Source organism: Kogia breviceps, chromosome 6 (genome assembly GCF_026419965.1).
Source record: "Kogia breviceps isolate mKogBre1 chromosome 6, mKogBre1 haplotype 1, whole genome shotgun sequence".
Lineage (NCBI taxonomy): Eukaryota > Metazoa > Chordata > Mammalia > Artiodactyla > Physeteridae > Kogia > Kogia breviceps.
The window spans coordinates 84,171,099-84,191,841 of record NC_081315.1 but is presented as its reverse complement, the minus strand read 5'-3'; the positions used below and the strand labels follow the sequence as shown (position 1 = coordinate 84,191,841).

Genomic DNA, 20,743 nt, shown 5'->3' with positions numbered 1-20,743 from the left:
TGTGAAAAATTTCAAAACTTCATGCAAATAGGAATAGTATAATGAATCCCCATCATTCAGCTTCAACAAATATCAATGTATTGAAACCCTAGATCTAGAACGCCATCCAATGCCTACCTCAAACCTCATCTAAAATATTTCAAAGCAAAACTTGCATTTACAATTTCACCCATTTCTTACTTAACCATTGTTATCAAACCAAAGATTATTAACTCAATATAAAAATTTAATTTATCTAAATGAAAATCTTTTAAGATCCTTATGTTCCAAATGGGTTTTATTTTTTCTTGCTTAGTCCCTGAACATACCTTACTTTGAAGGCACAGCCCACAGATTTTTCTAACAGACTAGACACAGGATGTTAGAGAAATCAAACATGAATGTTAAGTTTTGCCTGAGAAATCATCAAGTTGGAGTTTCTATCAAGGAAGAGATTTAGAGGCAATCCTATTGAGTTAAGATAGTCTAGTATGGTAGTGTATCTAAAGCATGACACATGGAATGGAGAGACTATGGAAGGGTTAGAAGTTTTTTTTATATCAAGGACTAGGACATAGGAGTAAATGGCTGAAATTACGCTAAAACGGAGAACCTTGGGACACCGCAACCATGTTTATCATGAATATAAATTAACTCCATCTTCTAATTCTTACTAAGACTGTATCACTTCTCAGCTGCTTTTTCACACAGTTACTGTGACTCAGACACTTACCCTCACAAATATTCAAATTTGTGCCTCTGCAAAATTACATATACCTTCAGGACATCTCCCAAAGTTCTTCATCCAATAATGAACAACCACAGTGTCGCCTGTCACTGGTACCCATATTCCTCTTGCCTGAAATACTCTTGCTATTCCTTCAAACCACTTCTCCCATTAAGTCTTACTAAAATAACCCCTCCTATTCCTTCTGTTATTGTTCTTAGCACACTAGAATTTACTTAGCTGCTTACTGGCCAAATAGTTGGAAAGGATAATCAATTTAAGAAAAAGTCCCAAGTCAAAAGAGCTTTTATTCATTTTAAAAATATCACATGAGCCTGGCCTCTTGCAGTTTCTGTAACTGGATCACTGTAAAAAGAAATGAAAATGTCAGTAAATCTCCATCAATATCCTTGCCCAGAAAAGTTCTACTCTGAATCATCTAAACCATACTTTAAGATTATGACTTACTGGTTCATAGTAAAAATGTGTCAATTCTATCTCTTATTCTGCCAAATTTACTGTGTTCCAGAATGCAGCTCTCCATTTTCTACCTTTGCTACACCTCCAGTTTAAGTCTCTTAATTAAGACCCCCAACTAAAGCAGTTAATAAAATTTATATGGACATTACAAGAACCTACCTCAGATCTTATTCATCAGCCTGAACTGTTCCTTTTTCAGAAACATAGATACCATCCAAAAATTTTCTGATATCCTTGTTTTTAACTGTTGTGGCTTGCTGAATCAAAGCAGCTGTAAGAGTGAAAAAGATAAGGCAATTATTTTATCAGCCAAACCCATCATAAGCAAGTATTTTATTACATGCTATATATATACTTAAAACCTAAATATCTTCAGGATAGATTAGAGTCCCACAATTAAAAAAAACTCACCAATCTTTTTGTTGATCTCATTGTTCTGCTTTCTCTCTCCTTCCCCCCAATTTTTTTATTTACAGTTACTTATGTTTGATTGCTATATTAGAGGTATAACAAAGTAAACCTGAGTCCTTTTGTCCCTATTAATATCCAATGTACTTAAGAGTCTTTTCTTTTGTGCCTTCACAAGTCTAATTATTTTTCTGTACAAAGAGTTCCTAGGTCCGTTTTTAACTGACTGACCAGTGTCTTTACAAACTCCCCATGGAACACTGTAAGTAAAATAAACGGATGAAAAAAAAGAAAAAAGCCCACTAAAAGAACGTATACCATGTATTCAACTACAAGATTTAGGTAAGATTTTATGGGCATAATCAGGCACAGTAAACATACAAACCTGAATTTGACACAAGTTCAATGTCATTTCCTTCAAGAATCAACTCATCTTTCTGGGCCTGAGATACTGAACAAGCAACACCTAAAAAGGTAAGAGCATATGCATAGTGTCAACATAAGATCTGTAGCATATTTAAAATATTTAAATTAAGTAGCAATTTATTCCATTTAAAATTCCACACACCAAACAAATTGTTTTGTAACAGAATCTGTATTATCTGGGCCAATCTTGTATTCCTGCTTGAATGAATCTGTCCCAGACTGATTACAGACTAGGATTCAATTAAGGAGTATGAGAAAAAGGTATTCAGCTAGTAGGATTTAGCTGTACAAAGATCTGTATCCAGTATTACTTCTACTGTATATTTGGTATCCCTCAAAGCTCATTTTTCACCTAAGGGTTCTCATTAAGTATTGCTGACCATAGCAACTATCATGTAATATTTTTGTAGAGCCATTAATTGGTACAATCCCTTCTTCATACACCAATTCAACAGAATCAAAAAGCATCGAGCACTAAGTTTTAAAACTTTCTAATGCTTCCGTGTTAACTATGCATCAGACAAGAACTATTTTTAAAAAGCATTTCAATTTCAAGTCATTTAATCATGAGATGTTCCCAATTTTACAGATGAGTAAAATGAGCTACATAGAGGTAATCTGCCCAAGGCTGACAGTGAGAGCTGAGACTTGATAGGAAATCTAGGTATTAATAACCTCTATTCAAATGGTCTTTTTTTGGATTTCAGTTTGCAAAACCAATCACAGCTCCCATGGCCTGCAAACTACCCCAAGTGTAAGCCTTCAGGAACCACAAATGGTATAAATATGATACAAAGCCATAATCAAACTGGATAATTCTGAAATAAATCTGGTCTTATTTATAGCTAAACCAAAATACCAGCCTTCACAAATAGAAAGAAAATTTCTAAACCATACCTGGCCTCATCCGAACCCTGCGGATGTATTTTTCACCCAAAAAATTTCGGATTTCAACAAGAGAACCATTCTCCTGAATAACAACGTTGATGGGGAAGTGAGCATACACAGACCTCATCTTGTATCGGAAGCCCTAGGTTAAACAGACAAACTATTAGTAATGCTGAGAAACTTGAAAGATAGGATTTCCAGTTTTTCTCTGAAAACCAAGTAGGAGTTACCCTTTTATAGGGAACATTTACATACTTGTCAGGGCTGTCTCCCTCCCTACACCTAGAAAAGGATGACCAAATCTCTAGAAATTATCAATGGAGACTTTAGGGGAAAATTTCCTCCTTCCTGACAAAGGAAACTGAAACAGTTCTCACGCAGCACTCATTGTCAAGGTTTTGTAAAATGTATCACCTACACCAAGCCTTACAACAATTTTACACACAAACATGTGTTTCTGTGTCTCCTCACTGGACTGTGAAGCTCCTTAAGGAAGCATGTATTTTACCACCTGCTATGCCCACAGTAAACAATGCTAGTTTCCCATTTAAAGGAGAAGCCCAAAGCCCTTCATCTGGGACAGTAAGCTAACATACTGAGTTACTAAGGTACGCCAGATCACAAAAACTGACACCAAGACAGGCCCCCCGCCCTCAAGGAACCTAACCTGGTATGTTTTTAAGGAAATGGACAGGGAGCTCAGAAATTAGATCCACCTTTTTCTATCCCTACAAGAGGTCCTGGTGGCGACAGACATAAAACAAGAAACCAAAGCCTACCCTGTATGTTACATTTTTTATATATATAAAAAAATGCACCCTGAAGGTGAGTCCTATTTTGTGTGGAAAAAACACCATCAGCATACTATTAAGACCATCTGGTTTTTACTTTTATTTATCACTCAATCTTTACTCACATCACTTAATCCTAAGACCCAGGAATGCCTATTATACACATTTGCCAAGATCACTTTTTCCCAAGTACTTAATAAGTACATATAACTCACTAAATTACATGCATAATCTATTCTCTACAACAGACATTTATGTTGCATACATAAATCACAGCTGAGAAACCTCCCCTTCCAAAACAAAGTAGTCTGGTTAACCTGCTTACCAGTGTAACACCCTTGATCATGTTCTGTACATGACTACAGATAGTGCGAACAGTGGCCAGTTCCTTTCTATTCCCCCACCATTTGTCAACCCGGAGCTGTAACAGAACAAAAACTTTAGAAAATTCTTTCCAGTAGTAAGTAGGCTTGGAAAAAAGTCCATTCATTCGCAGTAAGTAATCTAGATTCTAGTATTTGCCCAAATTAAAACACATGATTTTCAAGGAAAAATTAAACCACAAAGCCCTCAATTAACATTTTTGTTACTGTACATTACAGGTACACTACTACTTCACAAAGGAATGACAACCCAGAACACAAGTTTTGTACAAGCTGCACCAAACTTCACTCCTGGGAAACTAAAATACCGGGTTTAAAAGACCTACTGCTGAGTTCCTAAGATTCTTACAAAACAACCAGATGAAAAATAAACTTGTAACAGCATTAAGACCTGACACGAATGACAACTACTAGTACTGATCTTTTATAATCCACTCTGTTCAGAATCTGTTTTTCCAATTTCACTGAAGCAACAACACCGAAACTAATTACGCTTCTGGACACCAAATTTTAAGTTAAAACATGGAACCTCAATTCCGTAATTTTAAAAGCAACCCAATTTGATGCTCTTAAATCACAACCTTCCAAACAAGCAACTGAAGTGTCAAAAAACAAAAACTCACCCTCTTCTTTTTCTTCCCAAGGAGACTGAGTTCTACATTGATGTGATTGAAGTCCCTCCGCAGGGTGCCCCTGGGGCCCTTCACAATAACTGTGCGTCCCTTCAGAGTAATGTCGACTAGGAGAGAACGTATTCGTGAGGCCTCAGAACAAGGTATAGAGCATGTAGTAAAGATGTAAGAAAAATGCAAACACCAAGTCTATTACCATTTTCTGGAATGTCGACAGTCTGATTGCTGAGAATGGTCTTCATTCTGAAACACAAACACTTGGGGTAAGAAGGCCGCAGAGGACCTGTTTTCGACCAAACTACGATGCACGGAGCTCCACTCCTACCAGAGACCGCAGGCAAAAATCCCGGGAAGGATACGAGAAGACCAGCACGGAGAGCGGCCCCCACTACGCCCTGGACAGGAAGGAGCAGCTCCTCGGCGCGTGTTATAAGCCCAACGGGCCAACTCCCGCTCAGCGCAACCCTGGGACTCCCATCAAGCCGGCGCCATCCCGGCAAGGCTGAGGAGCGGGGGTAGGCCTAAAAGCCCAGGACAGGGCTCGAATCCCATCGCAACCAAATTCATACGGCGTTCGCCGCGTGGGGAGACAACCAAGATAGGGTTTCCGAGGGCCAGACTCGCGCCGCTGGCTTTCCCTAAGCCGATGGCTTCAGATTCCCAAGGCCCACCGACTACAGTTGCCAACCTCACCTCACAGTAGATGCGGCAAAGAGAGAGCGTCTTTCGTCATCACGTTCTTATAGGCCGTAGGAGTCCTGCGTATAGCGTCATAAGCGCGCGACGCTACTAGGCTAAAGCAGCCAATCGCAGAGCAGCGCAGGTTCCGCAAGGTCAGGTGTGGCTCAGGTTGTCGGTCGTGAATCGAGTGACGGTGGTTCCATCTTTCTTTTCCCGGGAATTAGTGATCGTTCGGCCCTGCTAGAAAAAAAAGAGAGGGATGTCTCTACGCTGCGGGGGCGCGGTCCTCACCGTGGGCCCCCGGGTGAGCTGCGGGGCGAGCAGGTTGCGGGCGTGGGGTGGAGGGAGCTCCCATCCCTTTAGAGCGCCCAATAATGCCAGCGCTTACTGAGTGTTTACTTCGAGCCAGGTACTGTTCTAAACATCTTTCTTGTGGTATCTCATTTAATTCTTCCGACACCCCCACGAGGTTACGTCTCTGGTACTGGTTTGTTTGTAGGTCTCTCTGGCTGGCGCTGAGAGCTTTTTTTTTCTGCTTATCAGTGATTTGTACTCTGTATTTATTGGAGCGTAATAGGAGCATTGCGGTGAGCACTCCGTATTACTACTTTGAGCTCTTCTTGTGTACTAGACACCAGTTTGGGCAATTAGAACCCAAATCTATGCTCTAGACTCGAGCGGGAGACCTGGGCAAGTACAATAGCAATCGTGCAGCATTAATAGGCACTGTATTTTTTTTTTTTAATTCTTGAAGGTTCTTTTGCTTTATAAGTACTGACTCTTGAATTTTGTAGTGTTTTGGCTGTCTTGTCCGTGTGTGTTCAGATCTAGAAGCCAATGACTTCTTACAGTCAACAAATACATATTGAGTGACTTCCTTCTTTAAACACAGAATGTAACCTAGAGAATTAAAACGTTAGGTTTGGTTTCCCTTCTTCAAGTTCTGTGAAACTAGTTGAGCACTTACCTCTACGTTTTAACACGTATGCTTATACAAAGTCCAAAGCAGAGAGATTTACTTCAAATTTCATTTAAACGTCCTTGACTCAAGTCAGGAATAGAAAATTCAAAGCTGTAGCGTCTTCTCCCTTATTGAAATTTAAACTTGAAAAACAGACTTTTAGTACCTAAATGGGTTACATGAAGAGTGTGGCATGTTAGCCAGTTCCAACGGTTTCCAAATCTATTCTAAATCCAGCAGGAAATGGTCAGCTCCCGTTTTCCTTTAGGTTTGGTTTGTTCCCCTTGGGTCCTCCTTAATCTTAGATTCTCAGCTCCTACACAGAGCTTGTAAATAGTTTGACATAATTTCTGAATCAGTTCTCTGGGCTTTACCCTTCCTTTTAGGTATTAAAATAGGTTAAAACTAAGTTATTCCAAACCCCACTAAATAAATGTCATAATGAACCCTTTGTTTAGGTATTTGGAAGATATTTATGCAGTCCAGTCAGAGAAATAAGTTCCTTACCAGATGAAAAAAAGAAATTTTTACAGAATGGACCAGACCTTCAAGATTTTGTATCTGGTGATCTAGCAGACAAGAGCACCTGGGACGAATATAAAGGAGACTTAAAACGCCAGAAAGGAGAAAGGTAATTGAAATTTTGAGGTAATTTTTATGTCCCATTTCTTCATAGTGCATCATTTTCAGATATAACCAAGCCCTATGGTATATTTTTAATCAGCTTGTTAAATTTAGCTAAAAATCATTAGAAAGAAGTGATAACAAACAGAGAATAGGTGAATAGGTGAGATTGTTGGAATCTGTTTCTTTTCTCTCTGCCCTCTGACAGTTTTTCTTCAACCTTCCTAGGAGGTTCCTAGCCATCCTACACCACCATCTCCCATTTTCCATCCAGCAACAAATTTCTTCAGAGAGCAAAGATTATCACCTTGTTACTAGTCTATGACACTTTAATAAGTTTTTCATTGTTACTGGGTGTCGGTTATCTAACTTGTTGCTTCGCCTAGTCAATGTACATGTGATCTATGGATAGCATGCCCTAGTTTAAAAGAATTGTAAGGGAATTTAGTGCAGAGAGCAAATTGTATTGGGAGATACCTTACCTAGCAACTTCTAGATCACAAGTGGGTGGAAGTCAAAGGGAACCTGAGGAAATGTAGTCTTCACTCCAAATTTTAGATTTTTTTCCACTTAATAACTATCAAAATCAGAATGTAGAGCAGAAAGTTCACTTGTGGGATCTCTCCTTAATCTGAACAAATATAGAACTTTTTGTCAGTATTATTTTTTAGGGAATGAGATGTTCAAAAACTTCTTCATTTTTTTATTGGGATGGTGTTACTCTGTGCCTTTGCAAAAGTAGACATGAGCACAGTGCCCTGCTAGACATAGTTATAGGTGTTTTCTAAAGTGGTTTGAGTAAATCTAAATTTCATTCTCTGTTATTACTCCTATGGCAGAAATTAAAAGAGTTAATCCAGGATTATGGGGGGAAAATTCCTAACTAGGAATTGTAATAGAGCAGAGTAACTTCAAAGCTGTGTGATTATTTGGGAACATACTTGTTAATGTATAGTTATATTTGGCTTTCCTCAGGTTAAGACTACCTCCATGGCTAAAGACAGAGATTCCCATGGGGAAAAATTACAATAAACTGAAAAATACATTGCGGAATTTAAATCTTCATACAGTAAGTTATCAGAGGGTTAAATATCCCTCTTTACCAGAAGCCGTAATTTTTCCATATATATGTAACTTAAAAATTAATAAAATACATATCAAAAATAGCAAGGAAAGTAAATAAAGATGTTTAGTGATATATTACTGTCAGTAATGGAAATACATTTAAAGATTATTTTCCCTGCAAAAGAAGAAAAAGTAATTGTATTTTTTAACCTTTCATTTAATAGTACAAAAAAATTTTTTTCTGCAATTTCGGGAATGAGGGTTTTTGTGTGTTTTATGTTACAAATTAAGTACATGCTTGTTGGAAAGGGTATATTAAATGTGAAGCATCCTATATGCAATCTCAAATGTTTAATTGTTATACCACTTTAACTGTTCAACATATACCCTTGCAGACCTTTTTATTTGCACATGTAAAATACATACATTAATATAGTTTTTGTTGTTGTTGTTTTTTAAAATTTACTTATTTATTTATTTATTTATTTTTGGCTGCGTTGGGTCTCTGTTTCTACGTGTGGGCTTTCTCTACTTGTGGCAAGTGGGGGCTACTCTTTGTTGTGGTGCACAGGCTTCTCATTGCAGTGGCGGGGTTCAGGGCTCTAGGTGCCCAGGCTCAGTGGTTGTGGTGCACGGGCCACATGGTTGCTCTGTGGCATGTGGGATCTTTCCAGACCAGGGCTCGAACCCGTGTCCCCCGCATTGGCAGGTGGATTCTTAACCACTGCGCCACCAGGGAAGTCCCTTCATATAATTTTTAATTTAAAAATGGAATCCTAATATCTATATACTTCGACAGTTTTAACAGCATTTTTGAATAGTGAATTTCTTCATAAATATGCTATGAAGAATGGATAGTGTAAACATGCCTGATGACTAATTTGCTCAATTGGTAAGTATTTTCAACCTGACTGTATTCAGTTCCCTTTTACCCACAGGTATGTGAGGAAGCTCGATGTCCCAATATTGGAGAGTGTTGGGGAGGCGGAGAACACGCCACTGCCACTGCCACAATCATGGTAAGGCCAGCCTCAAATTCTAAAGTCTAGATACTGAAAGGAAATGTTTTGTCTCTTTCTCCTACAAATGTACATTATGAATCTCTGATCAGATTTCTTGTTACATATGAGTTTATGATAAACGTGGGAAAAAAACCCGACAGAATAATCCAGCCTGTTATGATCTCACCCTTCTCTGAATACATGTATTATTGATTCTTCCATCTACCTGATGGTTAATCATGTGCTGCCTTGAGATATCTCTTCTATTAATTTTTGGAAATGTTCTTCATGTTGGCTTAACTTGTTATTCATTTTGCCCCTTAAATAATAAGCATTTATTTTTCTCCCTCATGGGACTTGCAGTTGGCCCATGTTCATCTGTTCTTGACTGGGCTAAGCTGGACTCCAGGAAGTAGGTTGGGTTCAGGTCTGCTCTAGAGAGCTTTATTCATGGACCGGTGGCTCTCCAAGGCATATTCTTATCATGGAGGATGGAAGGAGCACAAGAGGGCAAGTCAACCATCCATGCACATTTGAGGCTTCTGCTCCGTCATGGCTGCTATCATTCTATTGGCCAAAATAAGGCACATGCCCAAGCCAAGCCTGAGTGGGAGAAGAGACATAACTTCCTCCCCAAGTAGGTGGGCCCTGCAAGTTACATGGCAGTGGGTGAGATGTATAATCTTAATATGATAGAGTAAGAAACAGGATTAGCAATGCAATCTACCATATTATTTATACAGAGGAGTTTGGAGATTGAAGTATTGGGTTAAATATAAATTATGTGCAACTGAAAATTCATACTTGTCTGAGGAATGTCTGATAAACTGTTGAGTTATATCAGCAAGAGACTATTTAGACGAGCTGGGGATTCTTATGAGATAGAGCTCCTTCTGGAATAATACAGAGCCAACCAGAGAGCTTATCTAAGTTATGCAATGTCAATTCTTGAAGGAAGGAGTGATTCTAATACTCCATGATGGAAATCACTGGTTTTATCCCTTGCCTTTCCTTTTCTTTAGTTTTACCATATATGTCCGTATTCCTTAACTGTATTGTTTAGCTTTGAATGTTTTAAATTTCTTAAAAACAGAATCAAAGTTTTACATTCATTGCAGTTTTAGTCCCTTAACATTACATTCTCTAAGTCATCTGTTTATTTGATTTAAATTGTAACATCTCTATTCTAGTTGATGGGTGACACATGTACAAGAGGTTGTAGATTTTGTTCTGTTAAGACTGCAAGAAATCCACCTCCACTGGATGCCAATGAGCCCTACAATACTGCAAAGGCAATTGCAGAGTGGGGTCTGGATTATGTAGTCCTGACGTCTGTGGATCGAGATGGTTAGTGCATCATCATTACCTCTTCCAGAAATTGGCTCTTATTAAGTTATGACATCATCTTAAGCAATGGACTGTTTTGTTTCTAGATATGCCTGATGGAGGAGCTGAGCACTTTGCAAAGACTGTGTCTTACTTAAAGGAAAGGTACACTTGTTTTTGCATTTGCTTGTGTAATTTAAGGACTTTTGTTGATCTATGTAAATTCAGTTTATTTTAGGTCTTTACCTTAAAGCAGTGGTTATTAACCTTTTGTGGGGATTATAAACCTGTCTCATAATCTGCTGGAAATTATGTGGTCTTTTCTCCAGAAAAGTCGTGTTCAAACATACAGATACATATTCACAGAAATTTTAGGGATGTAGGGACACAAACTTATTCATGGACCTTTAGTCCGTAGAACCCCTCCTTCATATTTGAGTGTCAGTCTAAACTTTGAGTAATTTTATGAGAAGTATAAAACTAGTCTTCCTAGCACTGATTTAAATAAACCATCATCTAGAAGAAGTTAGGATGAGATAAACTCCCACATTGTTAAAATATGTTCCTTTTTTTTTTTTTTTGCGGTACGCGGGCCTCTCACTGTTGTGGCCTCTCCCATTGCGGAGCACAGGCTCCGGATGTGCAGGCTCAGCGGCCATGGCTCATGGGCCCAGCTGCTCCACAGCATGTGGGATCTTCCCGGACCAGGGCACGAACCTGTGTCCCCTGCATCGGCAAGTGGACTCTCAACCAGTGCGCCACCAGGGTAGCCCAAATTATGTAATCTTGATATAAATTTTATCACTATTGATATGCCCTGGGAATTTTACCCATAACTCACATTTTATTGACATGTAAATTCTGTGTATTTAAAAAGCATTTTAGGGCTTCCCTGGTGGCGCAGTGGTTGAGAATCCGCCTGCCGATGCAGGAGACACGGGTTCGTGCCCTGGTCCGGGAAGATCCCACATGCCGCGGAGCAACTAAGCCCGTGAGCCATGGCCGCTAGGCCTGCGCGTCCGGAGCCTGTGCTCCGCAACGGGAGAGGCCACAACAGTGAGAGGCCCGCGTACCGCAAAAAAAAAAAAAAAAAAAAGGCATTTTAAAAGGAGTTTATTTCTTTTTAAAATATTTATTTATTTATTTTTGGCTGCATTGGGTCTTCATTGCTGCATGGGCTTTCTCTAGTTGCGGTGCACGGGCTTCAGTAGTTGTGGCTTGTGGCCTCTAGAGCGCAGGCTCAGTAGTTGTGGTGCACGGGCTTAGTTGCTCCACGGCATGTGGAATCTTCCTGGACCAGGGCTCGAACCTGTGTCCCCTGCATTGACAGGCGGATTTTTAACCACTGCGCCACCAGGGAAGCCCTGTGCTTATTTTCCACAGCTCAGTACTAGTCTAGCACCCTCAGTAAATGTTTTTTCAGTGATTCCCCCAATATTTTCTACTTTATTGTTTTATAGTTCATTTAAAAAAAGTTTTGTTTGCCACCCACAAAATTGATCTCACAAACTACTAATGAGTCTCAACTTGCAGTTAACAAAACAGTGAGTTATAAGGTGTGTTCTTTGAGCATTTCTTGTATCCATGGGAGGGTGTGTATGTGGTCCTTTCTACATCTGTTCTCGCATGAAACAGCTCCAAAAAAAACTTTGCAGTTGGGTTTGTGAAAAAGTTTTAGTTTCCCAGTCATTTCTACTACTTGTCAAAGGGAACAGCTTTATGACCTAGTTCATATTTTAATGCTTGAATGCATAAAGATAGCCAGAATATAAATAGGAAGATTAATGTTTAGCTTGTATTTCATTTAAGCAAAGCTCATGACTCAGCAACTCAGAAGATAGTTTTTAAAGGTCAGAGCACTTGTGAAATATTTGTCTAGAGGACGGAAGGAGGACACTATTCATGAATTTTAAAAGAATGCAAAATTAGAGGAATTAATATTTGCATTCACATAATAGATATCCCAATTTATTTTTTTAAAAAATACAAAGGTTATTTTATATTTAATGTTTTATATTTGTATTTTAATTCCTTTAAACAATTTTTTAATACCTACTTAATAAAGTTTAAAATTCTGTATAATCCCCAAATTTATTCTGATCATTATTTACATGCAGATGTGTTTTAACCACAGTATGCATATTATTTGATGTTATAGGTTTGTTTGGTTTTGGGGGTTTTTTGTTTGTTTTTCATTTAACAGCTCATATATAATTTGTGTGTTCATGCTATTCTTGACAAGGTTCTAAAGCTTACCGTGTTGAAACTGATACTGAATGAGTACTGGTGACTTCTATTTTGAGCAACAGTTATGTCAATTCTTTTCCTCAGTTTGATACTTGCCTCTTTTTCACCCTAGGAATCCGAAAATCCTTGTGGAATGTCTCACCCCTGATTTCCGAGGAGATCTTAAAGCAGTAGAAAAAGTTGCTCTGTCAGGATTAGATGTATATGCACATAACGTAGAAACAGTTCCAGAATTACAGAGGTGATTTCATATACAGAGTAATGTTGGGAAGTTTGGAAAGTTAGAATCTTCTATATTTTCTCACTTGTTTCAGGGGAGAACTTTGTAATTCGCTTTTATAAAGTGAACTCTGTTTTTAAACAAAAACAACATACATCTATTGCAGAAAAATAAAAAAATGTAGCCAACAAAAAGAGTATAAACAACACCCATAATATTTCCACCTAGTAGTATCAATTACTAACATCTAAGTGTAATATATATACTTATATATTTATACATGTGCATATATGTTTTGGTATACACACAAATAATGAGCATCTTTTTTTTCCTTTCTTTTTTTTGTAAAGTATCATTGCAGGTGTCAATGAGCTGTTTTTTTCAAAGAACAGTTTTCAAAAAGAAAAACTTACTCAAGAGCAATTGCTTTGATTGTAGTTTTAAAAAAAGACTTTTAACCATCCACTCGGCAATAATATATGCAGTAAATGATGCTGAAGAAAAACCTAGTACACTCAGATGTATTTCAGATCTCTTTTAAAAAGTAGATACTATGCTGTCTTACTCTTCCTAATAATTTTAGTAGTTAGGAATAGTTACAGATTGTTATTCTATATCAATAAGTACATTCATATTTCAGAAAAATGAAAAATTTGGGGCAAGATTAATAATTCATTTTCATTATTTTAGTAAAGCATTTGATAGTGATTTTATTAGGTTCTACACATTATTCTGTGTTAAAGAAGTAGGATAAACAATAACCAGAATTTCCACTAAATCATAAATATATTAGGGAGCATGACTTGAATTCAGTGGAGAAATAACTTCCAAAAAGTAATTTCCTTTTTATCAATTGTGTGTGTGTGTTAATATTTATTTATTTATCTTGGCTGTGCCTGGTCTTAGTTGCTGCATGAGGGATCTTCATTGCAGCATGCATGTGGGATCTAGTTCCCCGACCGGGGATCAAACTTGGACCCCCTGCATTGGGAGCATGGAGTCCTACCCATTGGACCACCAGAGAAGTCACTGTGATTATTTTTAAATTCATTAATTTGTTTCCTCTCTTCCCTGTGAACTGGTCTCTGATTAAAAATAACAACCATAACAACAAATCAATTACACAAAATAAAGGTACATTAGAATTCAAATGAAGGCTCATTAAACATCACCAACTTTGTGTCCTTTGGGCCTTATCCATTTAAGCCATGGTGGTTTGGTCCCTGTTGAAGTCTAGCACACAGCCTGTTCCAACCCTGTCATATCTCATGATACCACCACCAGTGGGTGCCAGTTTCTCTGTTTTCATTTAAAAAACATCCGGGACTTCCTGGTGGTACAGTGGTTAAGAATCCACCTACCAATGCAGGGGACACGCGTTAAAGCCCTGGTTCCAGAAGATACGACATGGCTGTGGAGCAACTAAGCCCGTGTGCCACAACTACTGAGCCTGTGCTCTAGAGCCTGTGCTCTGCAACAAAGAGTAGCCCCCGCTCACCACAACTAGAGAAAGCCCACTCGCAGCAACGAAGACTCAACACAGCCAAAAATTAAATTAATTAATTAATTTTAAAATATAATAAGTAAAAAACATTATCCTTTGCAGTGAAAATTCCAGAATCATGTATTTTTTTACCTAAGAGATGTCAGGCTATATACTTACCAGCAGAGGGCAGCTTAATCTTTAGAAATGAATATAAAAGTTTCATTCCTCTGAAATGGCTCAGGTTAAATAGTTTTTTCTTTGTTCAGTATCGAGATTTTCTTCCACTTTTTTCCCCTTCTCTCTTGACTACTCTTCTAATCACTTAGTCTCAGCTTCGGAATTGCTTCATTCATTACTTCCATTCTCATTTTCTCTGCCCCAGGCTTGAAAGGCCTGAAAAGTCAAGAGTTGGGGGCCTAGTGAAGCTTGATTTTCTTTCCTAAAGTAGCACTTAGACATTTGTGCAAAAATCCTAACATTGAACCATATGATGTAGCATGATGTCCAGAATGTACTTTTCTGGTCTTTCAGGTAGCTTGCATAATTATGTACTTAGTTGAGCTTGTGGTTATTCTTGCTGACAGCAGCTTTGCTGTTTTCAAGGAAGGTTCGTGATCCCCGGGCCAATTTTGACCAGTCTCTACGCATACTGAAACATGCCAAGGAAGTTCGACCTGATGTTATTTCTAAAACATCTATAATGTTGGGTTTAGGTGAGAATGACGAGCAAGTATATGCAATGATGAAAGGTAAAGAAATTGAAAATGAAAACTCTTTTCCATTTAATTTGAGTGATAGCAGGAATCCCACTTTGAAGGACCTGTTATGCTTTCTCCATAGTCTCAGTGAAAGTGCCAGTGAGAACAAACATATAGTATATGTTATAAACAGCAGCATAGAAAGGAAAGGAAGTATGTTTTCTTAAAACTTTATGAAATGATGTACAGGATGCTCAGGATATGAAATTTGCATCCCATTTTATTTCTCACCCTTTCATCAACTAAAAACATGACTTTGTCTACTTTCTTATTCACTCATTAGACAGTTTTTGAGTCCAGCCAGGTACCAGGAGCTCTGTCAAGCACTGACAATCCAAAGATGACTAGGATGAATTCAGGCCTTTAAGGAAGTGCCTACTTATAGAATTGTTACATAACATGGTGTGCTTTGGACTTCGCTGAACCTTAGTCCATTAAACCCATTTGCTTTGTGATTCTTCCGCTTCTTAAATTTTAAAATATAAAAGCTTTTATCTTACCTGAAGATCCTTGACTAACTTACAGTTATTTATTGGTTCAAAGAGTAATAAGTTCAAATAATAATTAAAAGCTGCTCCTTACAACAATGCATACAGTTAGCATTGTAAAAACATCTGCTAATGTAACATGTGCTTTTTTTCCTGTAGTACTTCGTGAAGCAGATGTGGACTGTTTGACTTTAGGACAATATATGCAGCCAACAAGGCGCCACCTTAAGGTACAACTACCATAAATTGCCAAATGTTTAATGGTAATTTGCATTAAATCTTTATTTTCTTTAGGTAAAATTAAGAAGCTACTGGCTTTTTAGTGTAGTGTTCCATGTATATTTCTAAGTTCCAGTTTCCATTTTATTATCTGCATAAAGCAGCTACACTGGCACTTATTTGCTGCCCCCAAAATTGTATAACTTAAGTGACCTACAGGAAAAAAAATTTTTAATTGGGAAGTTGTGTTCATTCACACTTGGTGATCTTGTGATTTGTTTTAGAATTATATGAGAGCCAGAGGTGAAGTAAGAAAGAAAAGTAGGTCTCCCTGTTTCTATATTGGACATTTATTCATTCATTCAAAAAACATTTCTTGAGTAGTGACCATGTGCCAGACATGGTGCCGAGCAGAAGATAGAAGACGAGTAACACAGTCTTGTCCTAAAGGAATTTTTTTTTTTTTCTGTCAGGAATCTTATAGAAATAGGTGTGATTAATTTTTGATTGTACCTGTTGGTCAATAAAGGAATGATACAGATATATAATCTCTACAAATAATCTCATTTTCTTTCCCTTTTGGAACAGCTAATATAATTCCAAATTGATATGTTTCCCCTCCTCTCTAATTTCACTATAATTACATTCTGACCAAATAGTCCACAAGTAGATTTTTGTATAGAACTGAAATGATTTAGGAAAATTCTAGAATCTAGAATTAATTCTTTAAATCTAGGTTGAAGAATACATTACTCCTGAAAAGTTCAAATACTGGGAAAAAGTAGGAAATGAACTTGGATTTCATTATACTGCAAGTGGCCCTCTGGTGCGTTCTTCATATAAAGCAGGTAAGTAGAGTGCAGAGCATGATTCTATTTAGTCTGTAATTTTCCACATTAAAATGATAACAGCTGTGGTTGTCTTTTGTGGGGAAGAAAAAAAAATTTTTTTTTTCTGAAATATCTTTAGGAACTTTGCTCCATAAGGGTAAGTATCTATTTGACAACATTGCTGCTTGCATTAATATCTTTGCGTTTTTCCTCCCAGAAGCAACAGGAAAAAAAATCCATAAGGTTATTTTCCCTATGGAAATGTTTAGTGTAATTTTACTATCTACAGTGCAATTATTTATTTTAACTTATTAATTTATTTATTTATTTTTGGCTGCATTGAGTCTTCGTTGCTGCACACGGGCTTTCTCTAGTTGCAGCGAGTGGAGGCTACTCTTCCTTGCGGTGCATGGGCTTCTTACTGCTGTTGTTTCTCTCGTTGTGGAGCACGGGCTCTAGGTGCACAGGCTTCAGTAGTGTGGCACGCGGGCTCTAGAGCACAGACTCAGCAGTTGTGGCTCATGGGCTCTAGAGCACAGGCTCAGTAGCTGTGGTGCATGGGCTTAGTTGCTCCTCAGCATTTGGGATCTTCCAGGACCAGGGATCAAACCTGTGTCCCCTGCATTGGCAGGCGGATTCTTAACCGCTGCGCCACCAGGGACGTCCTAAAAGCCTTTTTCAAGAGATAAAGTCATGTGGTAATGGCCATTACAAGAATAAACATCTAGTTATTTTGGGGGTATGTCCAAACCATGTTATATTATTAATGATCTTTTAAATGACTGTTACATAGTGGAGTCTAAATACTAGATATGTTAAAATTAGGCATAAATTCTATTTGTAAAAATTAATGTTCAGATGTTAGTAATATTCAGTGTGTTCCTGTAAAGAAACCGAAGACATTTTAATGAACTAACAACAGCTTATCTTAGTTATAAAACCCAAGAATTTGCTTCAACACTGACTGACAGGATGTGGGAATTTTGGAAACCAATAATAACTGATTTATTCTTTAAGGAGCACTACTGGCAAGCTAAAAATATATATAAAGGACCCACATCAGCTTCCAGGGTGGTCAAAGTAGAATAATGTCATTTGAAAGGACTTTTTATTTTGTTGGTTTGGGTTTTTTTTGTTTTGTCTGTTTTTATTTTTGGTAAGGAAAATTTGTAACAATTAGGAAGTGAATTATAAACTTTTTAATTCCTTTAAAATTACCAGTAAAAGGTCAAAGTCTTAGATTCAGATGATGGATTAGGATCTGATAATATGGTTCTACTCTTACCAGATTTAGATGAGGCATGGGGCAGCACGGATTATTCTCTCCATTACTTGGCAAAGTTATGAGTCTTAGGATTCTTGGTGATTGTGTACAGATACAATCATCACAATTCTACTCATGTATTAAGATGACAGAAAAATTCATCAGACTCCTCATAAAGTTGGGCCTGTAGTGCTGAACTCTGCCAATAAGCTTTGAGCCGTGCTATAACAGTGATAGACTAAATGGAACCCTAAAGACCTGAAAAGTGAAAGTGCCCCCTCTAAGCAGCTAACTTAGTGCACAGGCACATCGTAGGGGGTGGAGAGAAAGCAAGCCCATTATAGATGAGAGCTCTTGCTTCCCTAGAGGGGAATAAGCTAAAGAGATGCCATCAAATGAATCTGCTCAACTGCAGCAGGTTTCATATACATCAGATCCAGGCTAATAATGTAGCAGAATTGCTCTCTGAAATGAATTGTGCCAACAGCAGTATTTTGTTGGTGATGAGGAATAGATGGTGCACATGAAGTGGAATAAATGCATAGAAGCAGCCCACAGATATGATAGGGTTACCCTTTATAATATTTCTTTACTAGAAAGAGTAATGGTAAAAATTGTAGTGATAGAAAAAGTTTTTTAAGAATAATCACTAGGGACTTCCGTGGTGGCGCAGTGGTTAAGAATCCTCCTCCCAATGCAGGGGACATGGGTTCAAGCCCTGGTCCAGAAAGATCCCACATGCTGCGGAGCAACTAAGCCCATGCATCACAACTACTGCGCCTGTGCTCCAGAGCCTGCAAGCCACAATTCCTGAAGCCCGGGTGCCTAGAGCCCGTGCTCCACAACAAGAGAAGCCACTGCAATGAGAAGCTGTCTCACCACAATGAAGAGTAGCCCCCACTCACTGCAACTAGAGAAAGCCTGTGCGCAGCCACAAAGACCCAGCACAGCCAAAAATAAGTAAATTAAATAAATAATTTTTAAAAAAAGAATCCACCTGCCGATGCAGGGGTCGCAGGTTTGAGCCCTGGTCTGGGAAGATCCCACATGCCGCAGAGCAGCTAAGCCCATGTGTCACGACTACTGAGCCCGCATGCTGCGACTGCTGAAGCCCATGCACCTAGAGCCCATGCTTCACAACAAGAGAAGTCACCGCAATGAGAAGCCTGCGCACCACAACGAAGAGTAGCCCCCACTCACCGCAACTAGAGAAAGCCCGCGCGCAGCAACGAAGACCCAATGCAGCCAAAAACGAATAATAAATAAATTTATGGAAAAAAAAGCTATTTTAAAAGAAAATGAATAATGACTAAGCATTATGGTTGAGGAAAGGACCAAAGATATGGGGGCTGTGTGAGGTTAGAAAATTATTGCCATTGAGATTTGAGAAGAGAAAAACACCAATAAATACAAAAGTCGTCTTTAAAGGGAAACACTGAAGTATAATTATTCTGAAATTTACTTTAATTTGCTATTACTGTATTTTTATTTTTCCTAAATAGGTGAATTTTTCCTGAAAAATCTAGTGGCTAAAAGAAAAACAAAAGCCCTCTAACACTTAACAAGACATTCAAGATTACAGTTGGTAATAGAAGTGATGGCAGAATGCCTAGACTTCAGTGGATATATCCCAGTCTTTTTGTTTTACGAAAAATATCAATAAGCTGTGCATATTTAATTATAATAATTCATTTGTCTTTTAGCATATCTTCTTTGTCCCAGTAAATAATTGCTTGTTATGATGTAATCATAAAACATCTTTGTAAGAGTTTACTGTTAATAGTGTAGTTTAAACAATACATTAAAAACTTCTAGAAAATCTTTTAATTTAAGCCTCTATACATCATTGTCACGTTTCATTTCTGAAAAATGACATACTGTGATGAAACAGTCAAAATAGATTGAGATTATATCTGTTTACTTATAAGTAGCATATGTCCTTTGCATAATAGCATAACATCGTTGGAATAATGTAGAAAGACAAGAGTTTCAGTGTTGACTCTTCACATTGATATGACTACTTTAGACCTACAGAAGAGTTTTATGCTGATTGCTTGTTTAGGACCTCTATTAAACCAAGACCACGATGTTGTCCAAGATGGGGAAATATAACCTAAAAATAAAATATTAACTCTCATTTTATAATAGTTTGCTACATCACATGCACTATCCATTTGTTCCTTTCATTCCCCACACCACTCTGGTGAGGTGGCTGTGTTCTGTCATAGTAATGACCTGAATGAGGAATTTCTTTCCTAAGTACTAGAACTCAAATTCATCTTTTGACTCTGAATCCTGTTTTTCTACTACATCTCACAAAGAAAGTACTTAGATGGCAATATTGTAAAATATGTAATTTGGATAGCCAATTCTGTTTTGAAGTTTTAAATATGTGAACTAATTTTTTTTTATAAAATGCATAACTTTGAAAATTAGTTACATTTTAATTTAACTCAGGGAGCCATATATACTTTGACTCTCCTTATAGATCCTAACAAATTTTGTTGTGTAAAATTAACCCCATCAACTTTCCATTTTAACATCTCTGGCAACTACCCTCCTTCAAAATCTATTATTTCACCGGAAAAATGGATTACTTTTCAGACTCTGATTTTGTAACATAATCTGATGTTTCCTAATTTTGCACAGTGTAGGCAGTTTGGTAATGAAACATTTTAGCAGAAGAGTCATTTTGTCAAATGAAATTTTTGGTATCGCAATGTAAAATAATTAAAATGGCATTTTATTAGCACAAATGTATCTTAAGGTTTTAGATTTGGAACAACTACACATAAAAACAGTGAATGATAAGATGAAGCTGTTTTGATACATATGTGAAATTCGAAGTCATGGATGACA

The 20,743-nt window shown here is 37.7% G+C and overlaps 2 protein-coding genes across 3 annotated transcripts; one reads left to right on the top strand and one right to left on the bottom strand.

Moving 5' to 3' along the window:
- Positions 1-994: 994 nt before the first annotated feature.
- On the bottom strand, positions 995-5,635 carry RPL9 (ribosomal protein L9). The gene is made up of 8 exons (XM_059067103.2): positions 5,408-5,635; positions 4,911-4,957; positions 4,706-4,821; positions 4,025-4,120; positions 2,918-3,050; positions 1,980-2,060; positions 1,346-1,457; positions 995-1,072 (listed from the first exon to the last, which is right to left on the bottom strand). The coding sequence occupies exons 2-7, from the start codon at positions 4,954-4,956 to the stop codon at positions 1,354-1,356; spliced, it is 576 nt and encodes a 191-aa protein (XP_058923086.1). The 5' UTR covers position 4,957; positions 5,408-5,635; the 3' UTR covers positions 995-1,072; positions 1,346-1,353.
- Positions 5,520-20,021, top strand: LIAS (lipoic acid synthetase). Of its 2 annotated transcripts, XM_059067089.2 has the most exons (11): positions 5,520-5,699; positions 6,815-6,987; positions 7,956-8,049; positions 8,984-9,064; positions 10,237-10,393; positions 10,480-10,537; positions 12,732-12,860; positions 14,929-15,074; positions 15,731-15,801; positions 16,527-16,638; positions 19,387-20,021. In XM_059067089.2, exons 1-11 carry the CDS (start codon positions 5,655-5,657, stop codon positions 19,437-19,439), a joined length of 1,119 nt encoding a protein of 372 aa, XP_058923072.1. In that variant the 5' UTR covers positions 5,520-5,654; the 3' UTR covers positions 19,440-20,021. The 2 variants fall into 2 exon arrangements, with proteins under 2 accessions (XP_058923072.1, XP_058923073.1); XM_059067090.2 differs by lacking the exons at positions 7,956-8,049; positions 10,237-10,393; positions 10,480-10,537 and having other exon boundaries at positions 5,545-5,699.
- Positions 20,022-20,743: the final 722 nt, after the last annotated feature.

Excerpts from the sequence above, each read along its gene's own strand:
- RPL9 (XM_059067103.2), bottom strand. The coding sequence starts at position 4,956 with ATGAAGACCATTCTCAGCAATCAGACTGTCGACATTCCAGAAAATG. Across the intron at positions 4,822-4,910 it reads TGTCGACATTCCAGAAAATG|TCGACATTACTCTGAAGGGA; the intron begins GTAATAGACTTG and ends GTTCTCTCCTAG. Across the intron at positions 4,121-4,705 it reads TTGGGAAGAAAAAGAAGAGG|CTCCGGGTTGACAAATGGTG; the intron begins GTGAGTTTTTGT and ends GTTCTGTTACAG.
- LIAS (XM_059067089.2), top strand. The coding sequence starts at position 5,655 with ATGTCTCTACGCTGCGGGGGCGCGGTCCTCACCGTGGGCCCCCGG. Across the intron at positions 5,700-6,814 it reads TCCTCACCGTGGGCCCCCGG|GTATTTGGAAGATATTTATG; the intron begins GTGAGCTGCGGG and ends CCCTTTGTTTAG. Across the intron at positions 12,861-14,928 it reads ACAGTTCCAGAATTACAGAG|GAAGGTTCGTGATCCCCGGG; the intron begins GTGATTTCATAT and ends GCTGTTTTCAAG.